Source organism: Haliotis rubra, unplaced genomic scaffold (assembly GCF_003918875.1).
Source record: "Haliotis rubra isolate DU_JTF1 unplaced genomic scaffold, ASM391887v1 Scf1, whole genome shotgun sequence".
In the NCBI taxonomy this organism is placed as follows: Eukaryota; Metazoa; Mollusca; class Gastropoda; order Lepetellida; family Haliotidae; genus Haliotis; species Haliotis rubra.
In genome coordinates, this window is record NW_025764891.1 from 10,188,835 (window position 1) to 10,214,861 (window position 26,027).

Below are 26,027 nucleotides of genomic sequence, written 5' to 3' on the forward strand. Positions count from 1 at the left end.
TCATCCATTCAATTTAGTTCTTGTATGACAACCATAGACTGCTGGGGATCTACTCTAACCCGGAATCCCTCAGCATGGACGACTATGAACACCCCTTACCTGTGGTGGTCATCAGCAATGGAGATGTCATTATCTGTATGCAATGGAGATCCTTCCTGCTGCTGAAAGTTGACATGTAACACAGTTGGCTTAGGGTGAATCACAAGGCAGGCAGCGCACCAATGTATACAGATACAGGCAAAAATGTTTTAAAATCGTAACAATTTCTTAACATCTGGCAAAATAATTCACTTTATGATCAGTAAGCGATTTCAGCACTACATATGGATAACTAATGCAGCAGGCCTTTTGGCGATATTATACCTAGCGATGCTTATCATTCTTTGAGAACTCACCTTGTGACCCTGTGACCATGTGTCAACAGTCTTCTGAGCAACCTGCAACATGAACACCAAACATCTGACACTGCTGACTGACTGACTGACTGAGTTTGGTTTTACGCCGCTTTCAGGAAATATTCCAGCAACATCATGGCGGGACACCAGAAATGGGCTTCACACATTGTGCCCATGTGGGGATTCGAACCCGGGCCTTCGGCGTGACGAGCCAACGCTTTAACCATTAGGCTACCCCACCGCCCCACACCATCTGACACTGATCCTGATGATGAAGAGAGGGGTTACAAAGTGTCTCTGTTTCACATCCTTCAGGACTGGCACTGATCTCTGACTAGATCATTCCTATCACTGATGATATCTAACAAATTCTTCAGAATAATGTACAAATTTACAAGTTTACTCATGCAAGTTGGGTCAAAGCTGAACTTAACAGTAATTCCATAATACCACATGTCATCTTGATGTGGGAGGGAAACATGTGTTGCAGGCAGTGGATGTTTATAGATTTACGTAAGAGCTTAAGTATGGTACAGACAAACCAAGAAACATAATCAGTGCAAACAAGGATTCAAACCCACAATAGATGTCTGGCACATGTCTCAGGGACATACCTCAGTACTGAAAATAATGGCACCTTAGGGACTGTTCAAAATTTATGGCTAGGGGGATGATGATGATTTATGTGGAGAAGCATGTACAATGTGAAAGCCACCCCCCCCCATCCTAAATTTTACATACAAAGTAAGTCCCCCCTGTTATGTACAAAATCAATTATCCTCCCACCCCTAGTACATGTGTATAAAATTGAAGTCACCCCACCCCAACCCCTGAACAAAACGGGTGAAATTCCCCCCTTACCCCTTAAACTCATCATAAGCCCACCCTAGCCATACATTATGGATGGTCACTTATCTGACTGTCCAACCATAGCACTTTTGACACAACAACGTCACTCAGGGAAGCAATCTCACATGTCAATATTTCTAGTGGGAGAGATAATATGGAGAAATACCCTCTTGAAGTTACTTCCTGCATCTCTGCAGCTAAAATATCACTCTGAGAGCAACAGTCAGCAATATTCTGGCTAAAATGTGTTTGATCATGTTTAGATCTGTGAAAGAATCAGGTTACAAAAACAAGCATCTCGTTACAGAGCCTAACATGCTTAGCCACATTTTAGCAGCATTTTCTGACAATAATGATGTACTGGGAACTTAATCTGGCCTGGAGATCCATTGGAAGAAAATATTGTGAAAAACAATCTTAACAGTTGACCGCCAACATCATGTAAGCATACAATTCATGAAACAGCATCATATACATAAGCCGCATTTATAGCAGCTTGAAGCTATGTCGAAATCCAAAAAGAATGTAGATTGTGAACATAACGTAACAAAATATTGCTTGTCATCAGTCCAATGTCATAACAAATATGTAATTTTCTGAGTAAAATTGATATTTTATACTTATCCTGACTCATGCTCTTTTGCTTGTCCCCTTCCTCTTGCGAACATAGTGGAACACTTGTATCTCCTTAATTGAAGCTCCCTTCAATGTAAAATCACTAATTGGTACTCACCCACGAGTTACCTCCCCTGCCGTAAGCGCGGGAACAGGTGTCGCCACCCTCTGGCCTCATGCTTCACTCTCTCCTGATTTTGCGAGCCCAACACTTGAATTTACAGGAAATCCAAAAAGTGTTATGTGGGGAGGATGGGAGAACTAACCTCATGAGTCAGGATAAGTATAAAATATCAATTTTACTCAGAAAATTACATATTTTTCCTTATCCTGACTCATATCTTTAACTTGTAGAATCCACGGGAGGTGGTGGGTAAACAGAATACTTTGGATTAATTAGTGATTTAAGTAAGTGATATTGTAATAGCCCCCCTGCGGGAACTTCATAAGGCATTGAGACTTAGGATATTTCCTTATAATAAGCCATAGATATATACACTATAAGTGGGGTATTACCTTACTAATATACTGATATATCAATATATATATCTAAACTGCTACTCTAACGTGGCTGTACACTGAATATAACTCAGTATGAGCTTAAGGTTGAATAACCTAAGCTAAATATGTACATAGCCCTAGAACTCCATGGGTTATAAGCTAGTGAATATATGTATCATATATCTAATAATCTGCAGTGGGGGTGAATATTAAGCCTCTCGAGGGACTATCAATTGCTGGCGAGGACCAAAGGACCGAAATGATGAATGCCAGAGGCGTCCTCGGTGGTGATGTCTCTGAGATAGTGATTAGCAAACACCATGTTAGATTTCCAAAAGCATCCTTCCATAATTGTATTCAATGAACAGTTACCATGAAAGGGTGGATGCCAATGCCCTGATTTCATGAGGATTTGATGCTGTTGGAGGGTCAATCCTGCTGCCTTATAGAGTGGCGTAAAATGACAGTTCTTATCCATATTGATATGGTGGTGCGAGAGACTTCTGTCTGATTTGTAGGCGATAGCGGGATGAACAATCTTCTGGCGATCTTAGCCTTGTTTTGGAAACGGCGTAAATAGATTATGAGGCTCGTACTGGGCATAGAGATAAGTCAATGTATCTTGAGATCAAGAATTGAGGATAAGCGCAGGGATGTGGAAATAACCTGTCTGGTTGACCTGGTAGTTGATTTTAGCGATGAAATCCCATCTTAATCCCAGGTGCGCTGTCTTTTGATTTTCATCAAACTGTATCCTCTCATAATCTAGAGCATGAATTTCAGATATTCTGGCTGCCGTGGCTAGCGATAACAGGAAGACTGTTTTCTGTGAGAGAAATTCAAGCGTTATGCGATTCAATGGTTAAGTAATCCTCACTTGTGAGGGTGTAGGTAAAACCTACATTCAGATCCCAAGCTGGAAGTGGAATTTCAGCTTTTGGTCCTCAATCCGAGGAAAGCAAGTAGTAAGGCCAGTAACTCTGGTGTTCTTGTTAATTTAACACCCGTTCTCATAGAAATCACAGAACTAAAGCGGCAAGATATGTTGACAATGTCCGAGCCTTTTAAATGTTTGTTTTGCCGTAAGTAACACAAATAGTCTGCCACTTGAGGATCGCGTAGCATCTCTAAGCTGTAAAACCCTTGTTTGTTGCATAATTTTTGAAACTTTGCCACTTGTCATCGTACAAGTCTAAGCGTTAGTATCGTAAAGGCAAGCGTGACGCTTTGCCGCCCTGGTAGAAATATCTCTCTTGTTTAAACACATTTTAATACAGTCCACTCGTGAAGTTTGAATACTTCTGGGTTTCTGTGCACCTGTTTGGTGTGAGGATGTATTAACAGGTTTCGCGGCAGGTAGTTCTAGTGCCGGTTGACCCGATATCTTGTATTAAGGCGGGAAACTGCGTTCTGGCCCGACCAATAGTAGCGACCAAAGTGAGTTGTAGGCTCTGCGTTTGGTTGATTTTCTGTAATACTAGAGGTATTATTGCTGAAGCGAGCAACGCTGCGTACGCATTGAGGCCTTCCATGAAATGCTTAAGTCTGTTGCCCATGCTTGTGGGTCTGGCACTGGTGACCACGAATGTCGTAGTTGATTGTTGAACCTTGTGGCCGAATAGATCTACTAGCGGCTCCTATTTTACTTGATTATCTGTGCAAATATCTCTGTATTGAGCATCCATTCTGTCGTGACGGTAGATGTGGCGAGAGAGTCGTCTGCTAGTATATTCCTGGCTCGGGGAATGTGGCATGCTTTGACATGTAGATTTAGATCTTGGATTAATTCGAACAGTTGAAAGGTTAAATTCAAAAGGTTACCAGCGATCTCGTTGAGCCTTGTCTGTTCACATAAAGCGCCACTGTCGAGTTGTCGGTATGTATCATCAGGTGCGCATTCTGTAGAATGTTGCTCCAATGTCTTATGGCGTTGATTACAGCTTTCATCTCTAATCGTTTATGTGGAGTTGCTTTCTAGCTGAGTCCATAACCCTGATGCCGTCGGTTGGAGAGATGAGCTCCCCAACCTTGGGCGGCAGCGTCTACATATAGATGGGTTTTGAATTCCTGCTCTGCTAAACAAATCCCTTCGCCAGACATTCGATTTCTTTGTCCACCATAATAGATGAGGTCTGAGATGTATCGGTAGACTGAATGGTTGTAGGTGCGTCGAGATGTGTATTGGCGAAGACCTGTAGCGGGCGTAACTGTAATCTGCCTATGACTGTCAAGTCTTGGGCTGATGTTAGAAGACCTAGTAAGCTCTGCCATTGTCGAAGTGGTAGCGGTGACAGTAGAGCTGGTGGAATGATCTGTTGGATCTTGAGCCAGCGGTCTTCTGAATACGACTATCACGGTTGAGATTGGTGATAAATCGGTTCCTAGGAATTGCAGATCTTGCGATGGTACTAGGTCCGACTTGTGTGGTTTACTAACCATCCCAGCTGTGTTAGTAGCTTTATGATGTAGTTTAACTGTAGTTTGAGATGCTGTGGATCTTGATCTACTTGTATCCCGTCGTCGAGGAAGAGCACTGCGTAGCCCTTGGCGATGTAGATAGATAACAATCGGTTTAGTTATCCTCGTGAATAACCATGGGGCTGATGCTATTCGAATGGGAGTACTTTCCACTGGTAATGTAACCCGTCTAAGCGTAAACCGAAGGTATTTCCTGGATTAGGGATGTATTGGGATGTGCAGATAAGCATCTTGTAGATCTATACTGCCCATGTAGTCCATGGGGCGAATCATTTACCGTAGCTGCGGTAGATGTAGCATAGTGAACCTGGGTGGTTTGTTTAAGTAAGTCTTGTTGAAGAAGCTCATGTTGTAAATGAGTCTGTATTTCTCCTTGGAGTTCTTCTTGGGTACTAGGAAAACTGGGGAGTAGAAACCTGGTTCGATGTTTCCTTGCTCTATTACTTCTATGGCCTGCTTGGTTAGGAGTAATGTAACCGCCTCTCTTAACTTTAGTAGTTGTTGTGCCTCTACCTCGAACTTGTGAGGGTTGACTGTTAGTGGAGGCTTGGTCTGTAGTGGGATCACGAAATCAGCGTTGAAGAATGTTGGAGACATAGGTGTCTTGAAGTATTCCCAGTTTTCCCAGTGTAGTTGAAGGCGTCCACCCACTTGTGGCGGTTGTACTGGAGCGGCTGGGGGTGGAAGACTCCAGTCGTTCGAACCTGTCTTTCAGCGTTTATAGTTCGCGGGAACCTCTGGGTGTCCTGCCTGCGTCCTGACCCTCCTCTATAGTTGCCATATGAAGCCGAAAGAATCTCTTCCCCTGGAACTGGCAATCTTCCTGTCTCTAGCTCTTTGTAGGCCCGTGAATTTAGATCTCCCTGAGTATCTTTGTGAAGTCTGTCGAATGACACTGGCTAAGCGTGTCCATCGATTTAATCATCAGGACTTCTCTAGAATCCTTGGTGACTTCTTTGGAGACTGTGTCTATTCCTCCGTCAAATATGGATGGGGAAGACCACGGGCTGTATATAGTGGAGCTGTAAAGTTCTCACCCCAGTTGCAGGAAGCTAGGAAGGCCTTGACGACGAGCTAAGGTCAGTGCTGCTGAGACAGGCGTCAGATGATCTGTTAAAACTGCTGGTCCTTCTTTTGCATCAGTAGGGCCGAGTAAATCATTCTGTCATCTTCAGAGTGTAGGTGTTCGAAATCTGGAGATAAGTGTCTCATTATTGTTCTAGATCTATTTAGACCGAAGAACATCGCATACAAATCATGGTTTCTATCTGAACCAATTTCCGATCATCAATCTTGTAGTACTTGTTCTTGGCATCGGAGATCAGCTTATAGTTCTCATCGATGTCTTGTGCTTTGAAGAAGGGTTCCATATTATGCGTGGAGAACTTCTTGGCTGAAATTTGGCAGATGTGGCGTCTGAACCTTTGTGGCTTTGTTAAATGCTGTATCTAGGTTCTGAGGTACTGCATAATCGGGTCGATTGGGGGTAGTGTAATAGCATCTCGCGTCATCTTCTTTCATCAGATAAGTCTGCGCCTTATTGCCACTCTTGGAAGGTGATGAAGATCTAGATTATTGACCATCAATATCTTATCTCTGCATCTGAAAATAATTCCTCCATCATCTTCCATTCCATCATCATAGATAAGAGGTTGTTGCTCTTCTGATGTAGGGCTGTGTGGCTCTATCTCTATATCGTTTGGCGCTTGTGGAGATCTAGTTGTAGGCTTATGTGCAGACCTGTGAGGTGATCGGCGTGGTGATGGCCGTGAGGTGATCGTCTTGGTGATCTATATCGATAGGTTGACCTTCTTGGCGATCTATGAGGGGACTGATAAGCAGCGAAGCTCTTGTGTAGTCCCTTGCTGATCTTTTAGATGAAGAGCGATCTGGGTTCAGGTGTCCTTCGTGACGTAGCCAGCGAAGCTTCGATATCGTCGGTCCTGGGGAGCGATGATATGACCAGCGAAGGCTTTGCGTGTGGTCTGGTGATCAGATTCCATATCTGAGTATGACGCCGAAGAAGGTGATGATTCTTCCGCCTTAGCCGAGCCAGCGAAGAGCTGTACATCTGGGTCCTTCGAGGTGGTCTGTGACTTCCTTAGCGAAGGCTGCATTGTCAGTGGCTGCTACGTTGACAGATGGTGCCCTGGGGTGCTGTCTCGTTGGAGCCTTCCAGCGAGCTTCGGACCCTGGGATGGCTGCTTCTCCAGTCTATAGTGGCCTTCCATCATAATCATGATCTGTTTCATAAGATCGTTTGGGATGATCTGCGGCGTAGTAGATGGTGCCCTTTCTGCTGTGTTAAGCGGTGGGGCCCTCAGCGATCTCGTCTGACATCAGTGTAGAGGCATCAGGCTGCTTGTTGATCTCTGCTGGCGTCACTGTCGCTGTCACTGGTAAGCTTCTTGTGGCGTATGTCGGGTATGATGATCGGCTGGTCATCGTAGAGGCCCAATTCTGCTGCTGGAGCGATCGTCTGAGAAAGTTCGATGACCGTGGAATTTCCTTTGGAGGAAGGCGCTGCCCTGGAAGTACGAAGTCTGCGTTGAGAAGACGTTGAGGCCCTCTTGGACTTTGTCTGCGATGACTGGATGTCTGGAGAGGCGGTCGCTTCTTAGAGGTGACGGACTGCATCCCCGTCCCTCTTCCGATGGGGTCTCAAGCAGAACACCAGGCGGGAGGGGATCACTCGACAGCAGTTGACTGGATGGGCAATCCGGCGTATCGGCCATGTCTACACCTAGTTTTGCGTGACCTATCTGCAACCGTCTCAAGGCATAAAGATGGTATTTATCAAAGGCAGAATTGGTTAAATTTATGCAGTAACTGCAAGAGTGAGTGCGCACAAAGTAGTACAACTAGGGCATACCACATGCGGATCCCATGGCGGAAAAGCGTAATCTACAAATAGTACAGTTTTCATCAATGTAAAACTAGCTGAACAATCGCGAACTCCGTGAATAAACAGTAGAAATACGATTAATTATTAGCGCAAATAACTGAAGGATACTAGCTATACCTTTATAGTAAACTATAAAGGTAACTAACTAAGAAAAACCAAAGGATATAGTGTGTAAGGAGACACAGAAGCTCTCACATCCTGCTCACTGGGCGAAGAAGGAGAGAGTGAAGCATGAGGCCAGAGGGTGGCGACACCTGTTCCCGAGCTTACGGCAGGGGAGGTAACTCGTGGGTGAGTACCAATTAGTGATTTTACATTGAAGGGAGCTTCAATTAAGGAGATACAAGTGTTCCACTATGTTCGCAAGAGGAAGGGGACAAGCAAAAGAGCATGAGTCAGGATAAGGAAAAATAAGATCTTTTACTCCAATACAACAGATTGCTGTGTGAAGATCAAACAACTTCACTATTGAAAAAGGGTGAAGCATTCAGATTACGATATATCTGATTTCTTCATCTTGAAAAGAAATACTGACTCAGTGTTTTGGGTACAAAAAAGACAATTGCTCTTTATATTATATTGATGTGAATATTTTATACATACTGTCATTTCTGAGCACCAAGGAATCTACACCCACAATGGAGAGCGATTGAACCTATATTGTGTTTGTTGGAGTTTTCTGTTGCTACAACAAATATTTCTGATTTGAAGTAGTAAGAATAATATTATGAGACCAACTCATTTTTTTAAAAGCTGTAGTTATCTGGTTGATAAAGAATTCAATCATCCTTGATTCAGGATGGAGGTGAACATTTGATCTTCACCCTAGTAACAGTAACAGGTAAACAATCAGATATAAATGAGACTGGACATTGGTCCTTGTACTTCTAACAAAGGATCATATAGATGTTATCAGATTGTGATTCTGTATGTGCACGAACAAGGATTAAACAACAATTGTATTTTACACTGAAAATACAATACAACATTGACCAGCATTCCAACATCTAGTCCTGAGCCTAGATTTTCGAAACTCTCTTAGTGCTAAGATATTCATAAGTTAATGTTAATGAATGGCAATTACGACTATCTTAACGCTAAGAGAGCTTCGAAAATCTAGGCCCTGGTGATTGTGCTGAGTCAGTACCTCCGCCAACATGCAATCATGGCAATATCATAGGTAATGTACATCAAATTTAGTTCTACCTCCAACTACAAGTTAGAACTACAGACATTGTAAACCCTTTGCAATGGTATAGGTTAGATCTGTTCTAGTCTCTGGGATTAACATGCATCTGACCACCTGACCCCAGTAAGACTGACTACATGCAAGCAACAACCATAGCTTCTATACAAACCTTGGAGCTCTCCTGGAACAAAGCAAATAAGGTCATACAATCTATCACCATCCGTTTTCAAATGAAGAGAAATTAAACTTTAAAGTATCATTGTTCAGGGCTCCAGATAAGGGCTGTTTCGGCGTATGTACGGATAAAAAATATGCATGATACGGTAGGTAATAATTTAGAAAACGTAGCCGATACGCACCACAGGAATGGTGTACGGTCTTAGAATCATTTACAGACGTATTTATCAGAAAAAATATTGTTTTATTGTTTATTGACCTGTTTACACAAGAGTAGCAATGTTGTGGTGCATATATGAAATGAAACACAAGATTACTGATACGCCATTAAATTCCATTCAGTACTCTAACTGTACTCTTAAGGTTTTCCAGTACTCCTGTATTGAAAAAGTAAGGCGTATGTACGACTGATGTTGAAAAATGATCTGGAGCCCTGTCACTTCTACTCTTAAGAACACTGACTGACTGAGTTTGGTTTTATGCCGCTTTTAGCAATATTCCAGCAATATCACGGCGGGGGACACCAGAAATGGGCTTAACACATTGTGCCCATGTGGGGAATCGAACCCGGGTCTTCGGCGTGACGAGCGAACGCTTTAACCACTAGGCTACCCCACCGCCCCCTTAAGAACACAATGAACATGATGAAAACCTTAGGAATTGTGCATGTTTGAACTTGATCGCCGGGATATGTGTGCACAGCTGATTGCAATTTCCGGCTCAAATACACGGTAATCTTAATCCCTGCAAATAATACATTGAATGAATGAAAGGTTTATTCGCTGTGTATAAATTTCCGCAGGAACATATTTTGTGTGAAAATAAAACCTGCGCGATATATAATACGTTTACAGTACTTGATCATAGCCCCTCTCCTCCTCAACACCTCCTGTCCCTCATCACCCTCCTGCTCCTATTCACAGCTCAACACCCTTCTGTTCCCCATCAACTGTCTCATCCTCATCACCCATCAGTTCCTCATCACCTCCTGTCCCTCATCACCCTCCTGTTCCTATTCACAGCTCATCACCCCTCTGTCCCTCATCACTCCTCTGTCCCACATCAACTATCTGTTCCTCATCATCTTCCTGTTTCTCATAACCGACCTATTCCTATTCACAGCTCATCACCCCTCTGTCCCTCATCACTCCTCTGTCCCACATCAACTATCTGTTCCTCATCATCTTCCTGTTTCTCATAACCGACCTATTCCTATTCACAGCTCATCACCCCTCTGTCCCTCATCACTCCTCTGTCCCACATCACCCATCAGTTCCTCATCACCTCCTGTCCCTCATCACCCTCCTGTTCCTATTCACAGCTCATCACCCCTCTGTCCCTCATCACTCCTCTGTCCCACATCAACTATCTGTTCCTCATCATCTTCCTGTTTCTCATAACCGACCTATTCCTATTCACAGCTCATCACCCCTCTGTCCCTCATCACCCCTCTGTCCCACATCAACTATCTGTTCCTCATCATCTTCCTGTTTCTCATAACCGACCTATTCCTATTCACAGCTCATCACCCCTCTGTCCCTCATCACCCCTCTGTCCCACATCAACTACCTGTTCCTCATCATCTTCCTGTTTCTCATAACCGACGTATTCCTATTCACAGCTCATCACCCCTCTGTTCCTCATTAACTGTCTATTCCTCATCACCCACCTGCACATCACTTCCCATTTCTCATCCTCCTCCCATTCCTATTCACTGCTTATCAACCCTATGTTTCCCATCAAGAACCTGTTACTCATCACTCACCTGTTTCTCATGTTCCTTGTTTTTCTGCACCATGGCCATGTACTGCTTCATCACTGGGTCTATCCCGTCATCATCTGACTTCTCCTGCGTCTCTCCTCTTCCTGCACTACTGTGTGCCTTGGGTGGATCTCGCCCCTGAAGCAACCAATGAAGAACTCCATCACTTTATAACAGCAGCCTCTAAATAACCCAATCCTGACCAGACAATCCAGTGATTAACGTTATGAGTAACAATTCATGCCATCAAGGTATGATGAGATGGAATAAACCATGTCACCAATCCTGACCAGACAATCCAGTGATTAACATTATGAGTAACAATCCATGCCATCAAGGTATGATAAGATGGAATAAACCATGTCACCAATCCTGACCAGACAATCCAGTGATTAACATTATGAGTAACAATCCATGCCATCAAGGTATGATAAGATGGAATAAACCATGTCACCAATCCTGACCAGACAATCCAGTGATTAACATTATGAGTAACAATCCATGCCATCAAGGTATGATAAGATGGAATAAACCATGTCACCAATCCTGACCAGACAATCCAGTGATTAACATTATGAGTAACAATCCATGCCATCAAGGTATGATAAGATGGAATAAACCATGTCACCAATCCTGACCAGACAATCCAGTGATTAACATTATGAGTAACAATCCATGCCATCAAGGTATGATAAGATGGAATAAACCATGTCACCAATCCTGACCAGACAATCCAGTGATTAACATCCAGTGATTAACATTAGGAGCAACAATCCATGCCATCAAGGTATGATAAGATGGAATAAACCATGTCACCAATCCTGACCAGACAATCCAGTGATTAACATTAGGAGCAACAATCCATGCCATCAAGGTATGATAAGATGGAATAAACCATGTCACCAATCCTGACCACTCTATTCACATAGTTGACTCCTACAGACAGTTTAGGTTACTGGGGGCCTGTCCTCATTCAAGATTCTCTGCCCTTTCACATTAAATAAAACAGAGACTCCCTGGCAATTGTGACGCCTCTAATGAAGATGATGGAATTTCATTTTGCTTCAAGATGAGTGAGTGAGTCAAAGGAGGAGGAGGAGTGAGTGAGTGAGTGAGTGAGTGAGTATTACTTGACACTGCATCAGCACTCATTTTGGGAATAAGAAACCTACTTCTAGTCGATCGAGTTCTTCTTGTTCCTTTTCAAAAGCTTCTTCTTCTATCCTGCGTCTCTCTTCATCACGACGTTCATGCTCCTCCTCCAACTTCCTCCGCTCTTCCTCTAAATCTACCTCCCCACCTAGGGACACGAGGCTTATGAAGTAACATATTCTTAACATAAACCCTATATGTGAACACACTGGACTCCACACAAAAGTATAGGGTTCAATAATCAGGTCCTATAAATATACTACAGGTGATTTTGTAGCATTAGACTGGTTAACCAGGGAAATATTTTTACATTCATGTCTTCACTAAGCCCAAAACATTATAAGGCCTCTTCCACTAATGGACTTTTTCCTGATTGGGTGATAATAGAATTGCTGGTGTTTGCTGGTGTTCCAATATTGCACTGAATGATATCCCTGATTTCAGACTATTCTACAGAGTTTATTTTGAGTGGAAAATGTTTTCAGGGCAAGATTTACTGACTGACTGACTAGAATTTTTAGTTTTTCCACCCCTGCTTTTAGCAATATTCCAGCAATATCCTGGCTGGGGATAATAGAAATGGCTGGTTAACACATTGTGCACCATGGGGAATCGAACCCTGGTCTTCAGACTGACGAGCCAGACTATTCTACCACTAGGCTTTGGGGCCCCTGTTTCACTAAGCAGTCTGGGCAGTTCTTTATTTCATCATACTTATCAATAGGAATTGGCTTCTATAAATTTTGGCATTTATATATGTGATGATTATCTCTTGATCTGATTTGGATGAATTATTCAGGAACTTTGGGGACTTTCCAACAAGTGACATTCTGTCTTGTCTGAAAGTGTCAGGAGTTACCTACCTTTCCATGCAGCGTCCAGGGAGACTGGAGGAAGACTTGGGGGAGGAAGAACTGGTGTTGTTAGATCCTCCCTCTGATGACGTTCACCCTGTGTTTCAACTCGGTGTAAACGGTCTGGGAAAATCAAGAATGGCTTGAAGAACTAGCTTATGGATGATCAATACGAACTGGTGGGTTTAGACTTTGGCAAGATGTCAGTTAAAAACATTCAGAGTGAGTGAGTGAGTTTAGTTTTACGCCGCTTTTAGCAATATTCCAGCAATATCACGGCAGGGGACACCAGAAATGGGCTTCACACATTCTACCCATGTGGGGAATCGAACCCAGGTCTTCGGCGTGATGAGCGAATGCTTTAACCACTCGGCTACCCCACCTCCCAAAACATTCAGAGGTTTAAACTCCATACAGCTCATTTTACCAGCCACGATTGACAGGCAACTGTGTTGGAACTACAATACTTCAAGGGTCTCTGTTTATATCTGCAAAGTTATTCATCTAAAAGTAGCGCACAGTATATTTTGTGAAATAGCATAGACTACATGTTAATATTTTTTTTTCTTTTTTTATTATAAGATATTTATATAGGACACATATCCGCACACCTACTACATGCTCAAGGCGTTGGTGACAGGTTAAGAACAACACCATGAAATAGCTAAGACTGCATGTGATGAGTTTAGGCCAACTTTGTCAAATAGCTTAAACTGCAGGTGACAGGCTAAGGACTGAGTACTGTGAATCACTCACCATCACCCGGACTATGTCCATCGCTTGACTCAGATGCAGCTACCACCATGATGCCAGGAGACCCTGGTCTCGCCTCAGGTCTGATACTGTGATCGGACGGTGCTTCACTCGCATCTCCTTTCTGAAAATACAGAGTTGTCTCCCTTCAACACATCAATCTCACATCATCCTAAACAGCTCCATATTTAACAAGTCATATTTGTTATGTTAAAGAGCCTTTTCTCCAAAAGGGTAATTCACAAAAAGATCTTTCATTGTACCACTTGAAATGTCAAACTTATGGGAAAGTTGCATAAAACTTTGAAACATAAATGTAACAGTTACCAGACATACACAAATGGCTAACGTGGAGATTTTTGCGGAGTTACACTTGAAATTTTGACTTCCGACATTATTGAATACGTACAATAGGCTAAGGGGAGTGAAAAGGTTCATTCTTCAAACTACAATGTGGTTATGTTGTTGTGTTACAGTCCCAGAGATGCACAGGGGTGGAAATAACACATTGCCCGACGTCCGAGTCCAGTGTTTTTTTCTGTCGGGCAAGCCAATTTGTATATCACACAGTATCGGTGTCCAGTTGACTTTCTAATGTTAATTATGTTGTTTATTTAAGAAATCAACAAGACGACGGCCGGTATAGTGGAAAACTTATCGGGGCAAGTGAGTTTACATGTGATACTGTACCAGAGTACACTAGCAATTTTAAAGTTATTTCCACCCCTGATGCAACTGTTAAAATGAACAATGTTAAGCTATCATTCATCTGAACATACAGTAAACTATGTTTATAACAAACACGCTCATAGTGAACAGACAGATATTGCGAACTGTCCCTCCCACTTGCGGTATACTTCCATCAAAATGTGCACAACAAACTGCAGGTACAAATGAAATAATATTGTTGGTTCCTTTGAATTTGTTATAACCGTAGTTAACTGTATACAATCACTTTAAACAATTTCAGAAAGTTTTGTTCAATTCCTAATCTGAGCAGGTTGTGTTGGCCATTTCATTGTTCACATGTATACAGTGCAAAGGCTTCTGGAAATAGACATCCATAATGGGTAAGATCATAAAGATTGTTAGTGTTGGAGTTATGTAACAGCACTGTGGAACTTCAGCCTACCTTTTACATGCTAGCAAGGTCATGACACCTGATCAAGTATTGCAGAAACGCCATGACAACGGACAGCAACAAAACTGTACCTGAGTTGGAATTCAAGTTTACAGCAGCTTGAGCAAACACCTCAATCCACTGGGATTACCTTTACTCTTGGTCTGATTTGACAAGAACTAAATTAAAGATGGTTTTATTTGGACTAATGAGAAAATTGACTTAAATTCACCACCTTTCACACAAAACAAAATAAGTTCCAGCTCTGTGTGATTTTTAACAGCACATCAGCAGAACACATTGTTCATAAGTCAAAGTAAGCCTGTCCCCACCTACCCCTTGTCTTGCCCATCATCAGACATGTTGGAGATGTCGAACCTCGGCACAGGCTCCACCGATCCCCGGCCCTTGTCTCGACCTACACTCAACTCCTCAAAACTATCTGCAAATACAACATGAATGCATGACTGAAAAACTCAGAAATTTATGCATTGTTTTACATGTATTTTTCAGTTCAGTGTGTCTCTGTTTTCTATCCTAACTAGGAACAAGTTCTGTGAGGATAAGAGTCATGACAAGGTAGATCATGGTAGTCGTGCTTCATGTTGCGTGTAGAAACTAGGAGTTTAATCGTTGAACTTGCAGTTTAATCGTTGAAGCTTTGAAACTATTTTGGGATCACCACTAAACAAAAGCAAATACAACAGAAAGAGTTATGTTTTATGCTTATTATAGAAACAGAAAGGTACTTTTAGTTTAAGTGCAGTTACCATTGTCATATTCAGCCGATGACGACTTCTTGCTGGCCTGCTGGTATGGAGTGGAAGACATGGGTCGAATTTGCATGATGGGACTCTGAGCAGGGGACTCAGCATGATGGGAACCTAGGCAACAGAGAGGATGCTGTAGAGACTTAAGAACATACTCAAATCTGATCAATCATTTCCAAAATCTGAAGTGTAAGTGACTGATTATTATATTACTCTGTCGCAATATTCCACTAAAATCCAGGCAGGTGACACCTGAAATCAGATTCACTTATTTTATCCATAAGGGGACCTTTCACATGACAAGGGAACCCATCAACCACTAGGCTACCTCACCGCCCAACGAAACCAAAAGCGATATTAAATGCAAATTAACAGGAAATCAGCACAATTATTTTCCGAAAGTGTTTCATAATTTTACCATTGTTACCATGTTCTATGATCTTACCAGTCTGGTGATGACATCAGATATGTTCTTTACAGACAATGTAACATCATTAATTAAATCTCCGACCCATGAAGATCCGGGTTAGATTTTTCTTTAGCAACCCACGCTTATTGTAAGAGGCGACTAACAGGATCGAATGGTCAGGCTAGCTGACTTGGTTGACACATGTCATTGTATCCCAACTGCACAGATCGATGTTCATGATGTTGATCACTGGATTCTCTGGTCCAGACTCAGGTATTTACAGCTGCCATACAGCTGTAATATTACTCAATCAATCAATCAATCAATCACCATTATTGCTGCTGCCGTGTGACAGTGTCTCCTACCTCGGGATGCTCCCTGGCTGACCCGTGTGGGGGACAGTCTGTCCGGGACAGAAGCTACGTTGGTCATCTGGTAGTGGAAGTCGGTATATGCTCGCTCTAAATTCTGTAACAATACAGGATACACCACATGAATCTCCACCCATTATCAGTTACTAAGACCTCTGCTTTTCAATTTCCATAACTTTGTTTAGGAATTAATATCAGGCTGTTTTGCATGTTTCATCACTTCTTGCTGACAAAGAAGAGGAAAATCTTATAAAGAAAGACATAACCAGTATTTACACTTATTATGCTTGTATTAAGTTACTCTCGAAGCAGAAAAGAAGGCCAGGAATGAATCAAATGCTACTGGAGCAGTGACTTTGTCCAACATGCGAAAGGCGGTTTTTGTACTAGAAACTGAAAATCCACATTTCTAAGAGATCCTCCCAAGCAACAAGTTTATTTCCCCTGTTTTTATTCCAAACAGCTCACACCTGTCTTTTATGAGGAACCCGAGAACTGTCTCTCACCTGAGCTTCCTTCTCCAGACTCTTTAGTCGATACTTAGCCTCCGCTACAACATCAGCTGATGCTGCTGACGACACCTCCTCCTCGGATATCTCTCCATGACGACCACCACCAAAGTCAAGGTCAACATCAATATCATTGTACACATCCCGGGCGTCATATCGACCAGGATGACCTTGACTGCTGGAGAGACGACCTAAACTACTCGACAGTCGTACATTAGACGTGTCTCGAAGTCTTGATTCCTGGCCTACTGATATGTGAGATGCACTTGGAAGTCTGAAATCATGAAAACATGACAGTTTATTGATGTATGTCTGACTTAAAGTTGAAGTTTGATTTTGTCTTGCATCCATCGCAAATAAATCTCCATAAATGTTTGTAAAAATTATTTCTGCATCACTACATGATATTTACAATGTGGCTTGAAAACAGTAAGAATTGCCTGCTTCACACAAGTAGAACAGTTTAGATATCTTTATGCTCATGTTTTGGTCACTGAGTGGATCAGAGTGCTGTGTTTGTTTTAATGCCACACTTAGCAATATTCCAGTTATATGGTGGTGATCATTAAATAATCAAGTCTGGACCAGGCAATCCAGTGATCAACATCACAACCATCAATCTACGCAATTGGGATATGATGATATGTGTCAACCAAGTCAGCGAGCCTGACCTGATTAAATTAGGAACAATAGATTCCTGGAATTCCAAGGGGACACAACTCTGCCCAGCAAACTATGGCCCCTAAGACCCACATATCATACACGAAGCTATGCAGACTTACACTCCACCTTCCTCTGTGTGCGGCTTTCTGTACACCTCATTGTTGAGAGCTGTGGAGTTGAAATAAACAACATAAGAGATGAAGAGTACATAAATGAAAATGCTACAGGAGGACACACAAAGAACTTGGCTGTACAGCATTACAAAGACAATGCTGTTTCTTCAAATGATCTGTGGCTCCGTCAGATTTTTACACTTTTTCCACACTTACACAATTACTCTTCCTCACAAACTCTGCCTGTGAAAATCATGCAAACCCAGCTCTATCATACTGTGGTGATGGCAAGCAAAATTCCAGTCAAGGTTGTCCTCACTGACTGATTGTGGCATTTTAGGGCCATAATTCTTAACCATGTCTCATTGCTTCAAGTTTGCTACAAATTGGAACTTAATAAAACTGACATTATACATTGTTCACTGGTCTCAAGGGGGACATGGGCTGGTGTACCCTCGATGTTTGTTTATGTTCCCTGAGCCCGAAGGGAGAGGGGAACATAAAGAAACATCGAGGGTACATCAACCCATGGGTCCTGAGGGACCAGTGAACAACGTATTTATCTTACCGAACACCTCAATGGTAATTTTGAACTGTTTGAAGGACGGGTATCGGATAATAGTATGGAGTACCAGACGACAAGACGACAAGAAAAACAAATTTAGAGTTATCTCCCTTTCATCGATTTGCATTTGCAAAACATCGGTAATTTCCGTACATCATACGTGATTCAATATTATTCGAGATAAAGAATTACTGCTACAAAGTACCAAATGAGTTTGGCATTCCCAGCGGGGTATATAGAAAATGTTAATCGCTTGTAAGCAGGGTAAATTGAAAATAATAGAAGAGCGCTCAGCCAATCAGAAAATGACATTTATGTGTGAGGCAAGATAAAAAATGTTAACATTGTAAAGAAGTGCTTTGAAATGCATGATCCATGTATCCTGACCTACCCTGGTGTGTCATGGCGAGATGCTGGCGTAGGTCAATCACCTCTCTGTTCATCTCCTTCATCTGTAGTGTCTGCTCCTCGTAGTGTCGGACCAGCTCTCGGTTCCGGTCAATCTGAAGACAACCAAATACATCAGCCTCCACAGCCTCCAACAACAACTTCACTCGAATCCACAACTACATCAACATCTAGAAGTACATCAATACCCACAGCATCAACATAAAAAACAACTACACAACTATATCAACACCAACAACATCAACATCCAAAACCACATCACAACTACATCAACACCCACAACATCAACATCCAAAACAACATCAATACTACATCAACACCCACAACATCAACTTCCAGAACCCCATCAACACCAACAACATCAACATCCAAAACCACATCACCCCACAGCATCAACATCCAAAACCACATCACAACTACATCAACACCCACAGCATCAACATCCCAAACCACATCAACACCAACAACATCAACATCCAAAACCATATCACAACTACATGAACACTAACAACTTCACTGAAATCAACAACTACATAGACATCAAGAAGTACATCATCACCAACAACATCAACACCCACAACATCAGCATCCACAACCACATCAACATCCACAACATCAACATCAAGAACCACATCAACACCCACAACATCAACATCAAGAACCACATCAACACCCACAACATCAATATCAAGAACCACATCAACACCCACAACATCAATATCAAGAACCGCATCAACACCCACAACATCAATATCAAGAACTGCATCAACACCCACAACATCAACATCAAGAACCACATCAACACCCACAACATCAACATCAAGAACCACATCAACACCCACAACATCAACATCAAGAACCACATCAACACCCACAACATCAACATCAAGAACCACATCAACACCCACAACATCAATATCAAGAACTGCATCAACATCCACATCAACATCAAGAACCACATCAACACCCACAACATCAACATCAAGAACCACATCAACACCCACAACATCAACATCAAGAACCACATCAACACCCACAACATCAGAACCACATCAACACCCACAACATCAACATCAACACATCAACACCCACAACATCAACATCAAGAACTGCATCAACACCCACAACATCAATATCAAGAACTGCATCAACACCCACATCAACATCAAGAACCACATCAACACCCACAACATCAATATCAAGAACCACATCAACACCCACAACATCAACATCAAGAACCACATCAACACCCACAACATCAACATCAAGAACCACATCAACACCCACAACATCAATATCAAGAACTGCATCAACACCCACATCAACATCAAGAACCACATCAACACCCACAACATCAATATCAAGAACCACATCAACACCCACAACATCAACATCAAGAACCACATCAACACCCACAACATCAACATCAAGAACCACATCAACACCCACAACATCAACATCCAGAACCACATCAACATCCACAACATCAACATCAAAACCACATCAACACCCACAACATCAACATCAAGAACCACATCAACACCCACAACATCAACATTCAGAACCACATCAACACCCACAACATCAACATCAAGAACCACATCAACACCCACAACATCAACATCAAGAACCACATCAACACCCACAACATCAATATCAAGAACCACATCAACACCCACAACATCAATATCAAGAACCACATCAACACCCACAACATCAACATTCAGAACCACATCAACACCCACAACATCAACATCAAGAACCACATCAACACCCACAACATCAACATCAAGAACCACATCAACACCCACAACATCAACATCAAGAACCACATCAACACCCACAACATCAACATCAAGAACCACATCAACACCCACAACATCAATATCAAGAACCACATCAACACCCACAACATCAACATCAAGAACCACATCAACACCCACAACATCAACATCCAGAACCACATCAACACCCACAACATCAACATTCAGAACCACATCAACACCCACAACATCAACATCCAGAACCACATCAACATCCACAACATCAACATCCAGAACCACATCAACACTACACTCTCATATTACATTCATACATACATCAACAACCATATCTACCTCTACATCAACACCAATCACAACAGCACTCATCACCACAACTTCACCCACACCAACAACTGCATCTGCAATAATCCAGAAACCACAGATCCCTAATGCAGGAAATGACCAATATAAACAGCTAATAGAAATAACAACCAGAAAACACTGTCGGAAAACATATTCCCCATGAAACACAATAAAGCATACTCGAGGGTCTTCCTCCATGAAAAGGCATACCACATCAACAATGTAACATACCTCATCCTTCAACCGTGTCTCAAGTTGCTGTTTCTGTTGTTCAAACAACACCTGTTCCTGTCGAAGGTTCTCCCGAGCCCGTTCCAAGTCCCTCTGCATCAGCAGCGTCTCGGGACTTGGACGTCGGAGCTCTCGGAACAGCTCTTCTTGTCCTGAAAATCAACATAAACATCATGCAAGGTCCTCATGACAAGATGACTACAAGTCTGCAGGTTCTACCTTTCTCACACAACTAAACTGATTGATGCAGTGCTAACAATGCATTGCCATTTCTATTCATTACAAAAACATGACAGAGTAAAGTCAAAACATATCAGGTTGTACTCAAAGTGACTGCTCCTGAAGAATCTTAAAGTAGATTAGACACCTGATTTTTGTTTTCCAGCAAGGCTGCTATGTGTAGTCAAAACACCCCTTTAACTGCAGACTCCAAGTGTCAAATCAGTAATTAGTTGTAATTTTCATTTGTATGCAATAACGATCTGCAACAGAGATGCAGTCTACCACATGGTAAAGGTGGTAGTCAACGAAGACATGTAACTTGCACTTCCTTGGTGTTACTAGTAATTGTGCTCATTACAAACCCTGAAGTATCAGTCTGAAAATAAGTATCCCAATTACAAAAACTAATTACATAACACACTATAGTACAGCATGTCATTTGTGTGATAACTCTTAATGCAAAACACAGTAATGTCAACTTACTTCCCCTTTCTCTTTCGTTCATGGTGAGAACTTCAGACAATCTCCTGAAATAGAAATATTAACTGACAGAAACAGAATTGGACTACATTTTTGTTCTGTTCAATGCATTTCAGTATCATAGGCAGTATTTCAATTATATATAGGCATGTAACCTTAGGGGAACCCCTGTGAAGCAGATCTTTACCATTTTGTGAAACCTATATTGCTGACAATGCTAAAAACAATCTGGGAAAACAGGGATTTGAACCAATGGGCACAGGTTTCTTTGATGCTTGAGGGACACAACTGTGCATGGAGAATTGGAGGGCCTTAGATGACTAGGTCACCTAGACACATCATGGAGAATTGGAGGGCCTTAGATGACAAGGTCACCTAGGCACATCAGGGAGAATTGGAGGGCCTTAGATGACTAGGTCACCTAGGCACATCAGGGAGAATTGGAGGGCCTTAGATGACTAGGTCACCTAGGCACATCATGGAGAATTGGAGGGCCTTAGATGACAAGGTCACCTAGGCACATCAGGGAGAATTGGAGGGCCTTAGATGACAAGGTCACCTAGGCACATCATGGAGAATTGGAGGGCCTTAGATGACAAGGTCACCTAGGCACATCATGGAGAATTTCATGTGCAGTCAAAACAACCCGGCAGTGGTGCAGATTCCAAGTGTCAAATCAGGGTCAGTAATTAGTTGTAATTTTCATTTGTATGCAATAACGATCTGCAACAGAGATGCAGTCTACCACATGGTAAAGGTGGTAGTCAACGAAGACATGTAACTTGCACTTCCTTGGTGTTACTAGTAATTGTGCTCATTACAAACCCTGAAGTATCAGTCTGAAAATAAGTATCCCAATTACAAAAACTAATTACATAACACACTATAGTACAGCATGTCATTTGTGTGATAACTCTTAATGCAAAACACAGTAATGTCAACTTACTTCCCCTTTCTCTTTCGTTCATGGTGAGAACTTCAGACAATCTCCTGAAATAGAAATATTAACTGACAGAAACAGAATTGGACTACATTTTTGTTCTGTTCAATGCATTTCAGTATCATAGGCAGTATTTCAATTATATATAGGCATGTAACCTTAGGGGAACCCCTGTGAAGCAGATCTTTACCATTTTGTGAAACCTATATTGCTGACAATGCTAAAAACAATCTGGGAAAACAGGGATTTGAACCAATGGGCACAGGTTTCTTTGATGCTTGAGGGACACAACTGTGCATGGAGAATTGGAGGGCCTTAGATGACTAGGTCACCTAGACACATCATGGAGAAGTGGAGGGCCTTAGATGACAAGGTCACCCTAGGCACATCAGGGGAGAGTGGAGGGCCTTAGATGACTAGGTCACCTAGACACATCATGGAGAATTGGAGGGCCTTAGATGACTAGGTCACCCAGGCACATCAGGGAGAATTGGAGGGCCTTAGATGACAAGGTCACCTAGGCACATCATGGAGAATTGTTGGGCCTTAGATGACTAGGTCACACAGGCACATCATGGAGAATTGGAGGGCCTTAGATGACTAGGTCACCTAGACACATCATGGAGAATTGTTGGGCCTTAGATGACTAGGTCACACAGGCACATCATGGAGAATTGGAGGGCCTTAGATGACAAGGTCACCTAGGCACATCATGGAGAATTGTTGGGCCTTAGATGACAAGGTCACCAAGGCACATCATGGAGAATTGTTGGGCCTTAGATGACAAGGTCACCTAGGCACATCATGGAGAATTGGAGGGCCTTAGATGACTAGGTCACCTAGGCACATCATGGAGAATTGGAGGGCCTTAGATGACTAGGTCACCTAGGCACATCATGGAGAATTGTTTGGCCTTAGATGACTAGGCGACCTAGCCACATCATGGACTGACTGACTGAGTTTTGGTTTTACGCCGCTTTTAGCAATATTCCAGCAACATCATGGAGGGGGACACCAGAAATGGGCTTCACACATTGTACCCATGTGGGGATTCGAGCCTGGGTTTATGGCGTGACGAGCCAACGCTTTAACCACTAGGCTACCCCACGGCCCCCACATCATGGATAATTGGAGGGTCTTAGATGACAAGGTCACCTAGTCACATCATGGAGAATTGGAGGGCCTTAGATGACTAGGTCACACAGGCACATCATGGAGAATTGTTGGGCCTTAGATGACAAGGTCACCTAGGCACATCATGGAGAATTGTAGGGCCTTAGATGACTAGGTCACCTAGGCACATCATGGAGAATTGTTTGGCCTTAGATGACTAGGCAACCTAGGCACATCTTGGAGAATTGGAGGGCCTTAGATGACTAGGTCACCTAGGCACATCATGGAGAATTGTTGGGCCTTAGATGACTAGGTCACCTAGGCACATCATGGAGAATTGTTTGGCCTTAGATGACTAGGTCACCTAGGCACATCATGGAGAATTGGAGGGCCTTAGATGACTAGGTCACCTAGGCACATCATGGAGAATTGGAGGGCCTTAGATGACTAGGTCACCTAGGCACATCATGGAGAATTGTTTGGCCTTAGATGACTAGGCAACCTAGGCACATCTTGGAGAATTGGAGGGCCTTAGATGACTAGGTCACCTAGGCACATCATGGAGAATTATTGGGCCTTAGATGACTAGGTCACCTAGGCACATCATTTACAAATAATATAATACTGACCATCATTAACAGTCCCTATAAAGTGTGAGTATTATGATTATGTAAAAGGAGGACGCTATCGGATAGAAATTTGAGAATATATATACACCCAATGAACAGTTTCGATCCATGTATTGGATATACTTACGTCCTGAGTGTCTCCATTTCATTACGAAGAACAGAATTGTGTTCTTTGACAGTCTTGTAATCAGCCATCTGTAAAGGAACAACACAATCTCAAAATCTAAAATGTAAACATCAGTACACAAATATTGCCATATATCTCACCAGATATTACAATTCAAACACTTGGTGACATGGATGATTTTATACCATCATACACCACGTAAACCAATGTGTCCCAAGTAATACATTATAATAAACCTTTGCATCATAGGCTGTATGCCCTTAAAGACAATGAACATCTAAAATCATAAATTCAGAATATAATCTGCACTTACATCTCGGAGTTTGGAGTTGATGTATTCATTCTGCCTGGTGGCTGATACTTCTGAGTGTCGGGATTCCTGAAGGAGTGTCTGAAATATAATGTGAACAACTGAATGCCCCTCTTTCCGGCTATCTTACTATCTCCTTTTGTGATGCTGAATAATCTGGACCATTTTTATTGCAACATATGTCGATACTTGGGTCTGTACTACCATGAGATATTTTGCAACACATATTAATACTTGGGTCTGTACGATGAGATTATTATGGGATATTTATATAGCACATATCCAGGCAACTGAAGTGCATGCTCAAGGCACTGGTACTTACTCCCTCGATTACTGGATGTCAATATAAACGGCACATCGTATCATCAATCTCAACTCCCTGGGGAGTATATACAGCTCTTGCAGCCACTAGGCGCACCGAGTTATTGTGGCTTTTCATCCTAACGAGGTACCCATTCACAGCTGGGTCGACTGGGACACATAGTCACAGTACTTTGTCCAAGTTCACTGCACATTGCTGTACCCACAACTAGGTGTTTGCATGTATTCATGTGGCCACCATCTGGTCATATACCAACGGATTCATGGGTTCTTTTAAGTGCACAGGGTTGTGTACTGTACACTAGGGGTTGTGACAACACTGAAAGAGTCTGCACACAAAGTTGACTCCAAGGTGTTTACACCCAGTCACAGGTGGGCTCGAGCCCGACACCTTAACCTCGTTGGACCACTAGCCTGGCACCTTAGCCAGCTCGCCCACCGCTTGTCACTATAAGTTGTATGCTTCTCTCGAGGGTAATACGGTCTTATGTATGCCTCTTTGTGGCAGTGTTAGCCGAGCCGGTAGGCGAGGGATGACTCTGCTAGAGGCGTTCATCATTTATTTATTTATTTTATTTTAAAGATCACTACCGACTATATGTCATGCAAACGCAAAATGGCGTCTGCCTCTCGACTGGATTTTTAACATCAGTGAAACATATTCTGACAAGCATAAAACTGCTATACAAATTGTTAATTATGTTTAAGCTGAGTGTGCAAACCACTCAATGTATAAAATAGCTTAAATAAAGCAGTAAAAGTTGGTAAAATAAATCTGTACAAAGTGAACACAAAAACAGCTGATCGAACGATTTTCGAACTCCCGGCAAGGCATACGTCATATTATGATGTCATACCATTGTTAGCGCTTCAGCTTCTCTGCGGAGAGCTTGGCGGTTACCGTGGCAGTGGGTAATATTTTTTCCAGTTGTCACCCTCCTAGGAGGGCTGTGATAATGTACAAACAATC

The 26,027-nt window shown here is 42.4% G+C and overlaps 1 protein-coding gene across 1 annotated transcript in view; it reads right to left on the reverse strand.

The window, feature by feature from the left end:
• Window positions 1-26,027, reverse strand: part of LOC124283728 (oral-facial-digital syndrome 1 protein-like) — a 45,843-nt gene that overhangs the window by 2,857 nt on the left and 16,959 nt on the right. The window contains 18 exon segments of the mRNA XM_046719784.1: window positions 100-161; window positions 396-437; window positions 9,102-9,113; window positions 10,875-11,009; window positions 12,044-12,171; window positions 12,887-13,000; window positions 13,634-13,711; window positions 13,714-13,754; window positions 15,087-15,192; window positions 15,521-15,634; window positions 16,295-16,397; window positions 16,807-17,083; window positions 17,592-17,640; window positions 18,542-18,653; window positions 20,916-21,067; window positions 22,564-22,607; window positions 24,427-24,494; window positions 24,740-24,817. Coding sequence (XP_046575740.1) covers window positions 100-161; window positions 396-437; window positions 9,102-9,113; window positions 10,875-11,009; window positions 12,044-12,171; window positions 12,887-13,000; window positions 13,634-13,711; window positions 13,714-13,754; window positions 15,087-15,192; window positions 15,521-15,634; window positions 16,295-16,397; window positions 16,807-17,083; window positions 17,592-17,640; window positions 18,542-18,653; window positions 20,916-21,067; window positions 22,564-22,607; window positions 24,427-24,494; window positions 24,740-24,817 — 1,715 coding nt within the window.